Source organism: Antrostomus carolinensis, unplaced genomic scaffold, assembly GCF_000700745.2.
Source record: "Antrostomus carolinensis isolate BGI_N321 unplaced genomic scaffold, ASM70074v2 scaffold28706, whole genome shotgun sequence".
In the NCBI taxonomy this organism is placed as follows: Eukaryota; Metazoa; Chordata; class Aves; order Caprimulgiformes; family Caprimulgidae; genus Antrostomus; species Antrostomus carolinensis.
Genome location: NW_010322966.1, coordinates 1 through 6,009, shown reverse-complemented (window position 1 = coordinate 6,009; position 6,009 = coordinate 1). Strand labels below are relative to the sequence as shown.

General features: G+C 40.1%; 1 protein-coding gene across 1 annotated transcript in view; it reads right to left on the bottom strand.

Annotated features, from left to right (window-relative positions):
• CRKL (CRK like proto-oncogene, adaptor protein) overlaps nucleotides 1-6,003 on the bottom strand; it is a gene marked incomplete at its 5' end in the record, with an annotated part of 13,385 nt that extends 7,382 nt beyond the window's left edge. Inside the window, 2 exons of the mRNA XM_010170450.2 lie at nucleotides 2,042-2,504; nucleotides 5,777-6,003. Coding sequence (XP_010168752.2) covers nucleotides 2,042-2,504; nucleotides 5,777-6,003 — 690 coding nt within the window. The remainder of the gene's footprint in view (nucleotides 1-2,041; nucleotides 2,505-5,776) is intronic.
• Nucleotides 6,004-6,009: the final 6 nt, after the last annotated feature.

The following is a 6,009-nucleotide window of genomic DNA, read 5'->3' as shown; positions in this document are numbered from 1 at the left end:
CACCAGCTACTTTTAGTGCTATTACAAAACAGAAGCTTCACATGGTCCAGATTATTTAGTGACATGTAAAGCCCTTACCAGGTTGGAATGAAATACACAACCAAGGCCCAGCAGGTATTCGACAAGCTGAAGGAAGATCATTAAAAGAAGTTGGATTTTTTCTTTTTATTTAAAAGTAGAATGTGTGACAAATAATATTGCTCTAATGAGCTTGCTGCAGTTCCCTATGCATGGATAGATACGGAGAAACAGTAATAATCACTGATTTTAATGAAATCGTAGGTCAGTTTCCACAATTCTGCTTCTGAAACCTTTTAAGAAGCCACAGTGTGGCTAAGGTGCACTCGCAAAGAAAACAGACTACATAGGAAGACAAAACATGCCAGTGGTGGGAGACACAAAGGCATGAGGCAATATGCAATTAGAACTCAGTGGAAGCGAAGAATCTCTCAAACAAAACTTCAGCAATTTGAAGGTTCAAACCAATTCAAACCTACATGTTGGTCAGAGGATTGATCCTTCTGGTATATCAGAGTAGCTAAAACAATGGGATTAACTAGGTCACTAAATAGCAAGTCAGAAAACTATATGTGAGGGCCATCCTTCCAAGTGGTGCTGCTACCCTGCAGCAAAGCAAGTTCCCTGAAGTAATTCCACAGCACATTGATAACATAACAAAACCAATCACTTGCCTTGCTTTGTTTTCAGAAGCATGAGTAGTTTTGGCAGGAATCTTCTCTACAGTGCAGCTGGCAGAGAACTTACACTTTGCTCTATGATAATTTTCACACACTGTTCACAAATAACAAGCTGCTAGCTTTCAAAAGACTCAAGGAAAATCCAGTGATACCTATTTAACTTTTAAGCCTGTGAGAGTAATCACCTGTAGAGGTTGTATAAATACAGGAGGAAAAACACTTAGGGCAACTATTACAGATAACTGGAAGTCACAAATATAACCTTTCAAACTTTAATCAAGAGTATCAGCTATAGGTAACAGTTTTAACTTGCAAAATAATTGAGCAAAAACCACAGGAAAAGTTCAAAAGTATTTTTAAAACTGCTATTATTTTACTGCTGTTGCTTCCTTTGCTTGTCTCCTTGAATTTGCTCCTTGAAGTATTGTAGAAAGCTCAAATGTCATCTTTGTGGCTAGAACTTTCTCCAGGTGAGACATTTTTGAACTATGAGTTAACTAGACTTCTGTAAAATCTAAGAGTAAAAGTAACAGTCTCGGTGTTCTGGATATAGCTTTAGAAACTTCTTCCAATTCATCATTTATGCCAGTTAAACTCGAATTGTAAAATGAATTCTTTACCATTTAAAGAATAAAGCTCTAAAGTCTTAGACATCCCTGATAAAAATAAAATAAAAAATGCTTTGGCAAGTACAGGAACTTACTAAAGGCTCAACACAAGTTTAGAGACTACACTACAGCCTTTCATCTAATCCCCAATTTAGGTGTTAAGGTCTCTCAAATTCCACTTTTGAAAACCAAAGTAAAAGAGACTAGAGTACTTCTGGTCTATTTCTGGCCAGATTTCAGCTCTCAGCACCAGAGACTCAAGTGCATCTTGTACCACAGTTGAGGATCAGAGAGACTTTGATTGTTTATCAGCAATCCTTACCTTTCTCTGAAGGATGCTACTGCCAGTTCTCCACTTTGAATACTGCAATGATTAATGAAACATCTCTTTGCTTTCCCAACATGAGGGGAGAAGCAAAGTCATCCTCTGACTAGCACTTACTTCCACAGCGTGATGTATAACTCCAATACCCTTTTAACACTGTTGAACAGGCAAGAAGAGAGGGTAGATACAGGTCCTGAAGTAACTTGGGCACTTTTCTCAAAGGAAGTGGTGGAGATGAAGCAATTTTTGTAGATCTTTCTTCAGAACGTGACCTAACTTCTTCTCAGTCCGTTGACACAGATAAGCACATTCCATATGAAGTCATCCACCCCAACTTTGCCACTAACAATTTTTAGTTTCTTATTTTACAAAACAATTGAAAACCATAAAACTACAGAGGAGAAACTTACCTCTAATGCCAGCGCAGTCTTGTCGTAAGCACAGGGTACTCTCTTTTGGATAGCTTTGGCATAGACTGGTCCATTCTGTGTTGATGGCAGAGGATTGATCACTGCTCCAGGTGTACTGGATACTGAGGGAAGGGGACTTGCGGTTTGAGGCTGAGCATAAGCATGGGCAGGTTCTGGAATACCATAACTGTTGGAATTCCTGTTTCCATGCTTCCCATGAGAAGATCTGACTAGCTTTTCTACATAAGGAACAGGAATCATCCCAATCCGACCATCCTTGTTTCTGGCACTCCACCACTGTTCTTCTGGCTTCTCTACAATTACCAGTATCTCGCCCTTTTTAAATGGAAGATCCTCAGCATCATTGCCAGGAAAGTCATAAAGAGTCCGAACATACTCCACATTTTCTTCTGCAGTGGACAGAGCAGGGGCAGATCCAGATCCCATTGGTGGACTTGGATACCTAAGTTTAAAAAAGGTTTGGTATAAGCAATAGCTATTGTTTTGTACTTCCAGTAACAAAGCTAAATACCAGTTTTACAGTTAGAACACCAGTTGGAGGAATCACAGAATGTTGGGGATTGGAAGGGACCTCGAAAGATCATCTAGTCCAATCCCCCTGCCGGAGCAGGAACCTAAACAATTTTACACAGGAAGGCGTCCAGGTGGGTCTTGAATGTCTCCAGAGAAGGAGACTCCACAACCTCCCTGGGCAGCCTGTTCCAGTGCTCTGTAACCTTATTCAGCTTTGTCACAAAAGAATTGGCTTGGTAGCACTGTGAGGAGTTTCATTAGTAACTTATGCTCTCAAGTAATTACTTAAATACCTAAATTAACTTTCCTAGAAACCAATAAAATGCAGAAAATTGGGAGAAGTAGTGCAAAATCTTCATACACCTGTTCTGGATTGTGGTGAGAATCTGGGGGTAGAATTAAATTAATTCTATAGCTTAAGTTATGCAAGTCATGATACATAAAAACAAACAAAAACTATTTGGGTGAATTGGGGTGGAGGGGCTTTTGGAGAGCTAAATAATCCTCTTCAGTTCATCACATCTGTAAGTTTAACTTCAGCATCTGCTTCTAAAGAATTCAGTTACTCTAAATCCTAGACTTGAGGGAGCATAGTGGAAAAAGAGGGTATGATAAAAACAGTTTTCTAATTAAAAGCTAGAAGTCCGATGTTGTCTTTCTGGTCAGTGGTACAGCATCTTCCTAACCAAATCCTACTACTTACATGGAGAATTTTGGGGACAGCCATTCACACTTATACTGAAAACTCCCTTTCTTTAAGAGGAGAGATAGACAGATTCTGTGTTTTTGGGCAAACAACACTTTCCCCCACTTTTCTGGAAAGTAATATGGAATTGGGATCCCTAATTTTATTTTTACAACTTCAACTCTCCAAGGGTTGTTATAATAGAACAGAAAAACTATTAGTTTCAAAGTATTTTACTGCATATTTAAGTACCTAATAACCTAAAAGTGACATCTTGATAAAAGACAATGAGAAATACATCCACTGCTAAGAATGGAGTAAGAAATGAAAAAAGCTAACCATTTAGAAATATTCCTTTGCCTTTTAAAACATAATATTACCTTAGACTTATTAAAATCATTGTTTATTACTTTGCCCATCATCTGTCCAATGCAGTCACTTCACTGTTTGTGATAACATGTAAGATTGTTCATCAAATGAGACTATTTTCACTGCAGTTTATTTTCATCTCAAAGTTTATACATTTTATTCAAAGCAGCTGTCAGATATCTTAACATATATAGGCCATAGCAGATACTTATTTCCTAAGCTACAACAGCAAGAATGCATGTTATTAGCCTACTTCATTTCTCTTTTGCTACTTGCAAAATAAGATGGAAGTCAAAGCCCTATGATTTTTTGCAAGATAAGCCAGAAGCCCTAACAGAAAGATAAATGCTTCTTTAAGACACTCTGCTGCAGCCAAAGCTGGGGGGAAAGCAGGAACCCTTTAGAGAGCAGAATAAGCAAGAGCTCAGGAACATCTGCAGTGATGGTCAGAGCTCACTATTGACACAAAACAGACAGGAAGCTTAAAACAGTCAGTTTTCAACTGTTCTAAGAGTTTTAAATGTCAACTCCAAGAGCTAAAAGTGTTGTATGGCTCTACACAACAAACTGTTTGATCCTATAACAAAAGCCACCCTCTTCACACTGTACTCTATGAAATTAAAATAATCAACAGCCTTCAAAAGCTCAAGCACTTGTGTGCAATGTTCCCCTGAAAATGCCAGAGAAATAAGAATCAGCAATAACAGTTCTGATACACATACCTGTCCACCCCTATTCTAAATCTAGTCTATTAACTAAAAATAAAACAAAATTAAAAAAAATCCGGAAATGCTACTGTTCATCCTCCCTCTTGCAGCAGGAAGTCTCCATCAAACAGAATTTCAAACCATCAACCATGTAATTGATTTTTTAAAAAAGAATTTAGAATAAAAATCACGCTAAGGAAAACCACTTAGTCAATCCCATTTGTTGCTTTGTAAAAAAGCTTGTCAGTTCACAGTAGGCTAGGTCCCATCTGTCCCTGTGTGCTGAGAGAACACTATGCAATCAAAACCCTGAAAATAACAAAACACTCCAAACAAAATTCCTAACAAATACCAAGTAAACAAGTGGAATTAGCTAAGTTTTCAAGTCTTTTGAGAAAGCCAAGTCAGTCATTGCCATAAATTATTAAGACCAAGTTTTTACTTCCAGAAAGGCACAAGACTATCCAGGTTAAGAAAGGAGATAAAGATTGCTTCAGTGTAGACTTTTTTCCTCCCAAATGTCCACAAGTTTAAGCATGCATATAACACTGGGCAGCTCCATTGAAGCATTCTTTAGTGAAAGGGATTTTTTTTTTTTCCCCCCACCTACCTACCTCTCTAGTCACAGCACAATAACTACCCAGAAGACTTCTCAGCAACTTTAAGAGTTCTTGAAGCTAGCATGCAGGTATGTCCTGTGTTGGGAACTGGACAAAGAATAAGCTCACAGCCAAGTCACACTTTCCCATCCTCTTAGATGGGAACAGCATTTCTCAGTGTAGTGCATGCAGTCTGCAGATATAGATGAACAGCACCATAACCAAACTGTGAGAAATAAGTGTTTTACATTTTTTTGAGGGTGGAAATGCCACTCTAGAAGTTTGGGAAATACTGTCCTAGAATGTATTAAAGCTGACTAAACAGGGTGAAGCAGTCTAATCACATAAAGGCCTGTTCTACTGTAATCAGTATGGATGCAGGGGAAGACAGTAACTTAAGCTCAGAGGCTGTACTCCAGTCACTTGAGGGGAAGACTTGTGAACCAGCTTCTCAACCATCCTAGGAACAGAAGGACAATACCAGAAGAAAAGGGTGACACAAAGCAAGACCACACCCTCCTGCAAGGCAATTATAGGCAGTGATAGAGATACACAGGGAACCCTACATGCACTGTAAGGACAGGCCACATACATCATATGGATGATTCAATGGAAAGAGCAACCCATAATGGTCCCTGAGACCCAGAGTGCTAGAAAGCACCACTGTTAGAAACAGCTTCAAGGGAGGGCCAGAAACAAATGTTTCCTTAGAATATACATCACAGACCTACAGGCATTGTTCAGATCCTGGAGCTACTAGGCTGGACTGAGACATCCCTCCTCCTTGCGCCACCTCGAGCACGGGTGGCAGTGGGTGGGGCGAAGGGAGGGTGGCACTCACCTGGGCGCAGGCTCGATGAGGGTGGTGGTGTCCAGGTAGTGGATCTTGTAGAACTCCAGCAGGGCGGGCAGGTGCTCAAACTCCTGGTCGCCGATCTTAAAGCGGCGGTTGGGCAAGGAGTTAATGATGTAGTGGGAAACCCGGGAGTTCTCGGATACCGAGAGCACGTAGTCCCCCGGGCAGGTGGACGAGTCCCGCACCAGGAACATGCCATGCCGCTGCCCTTGCAACCG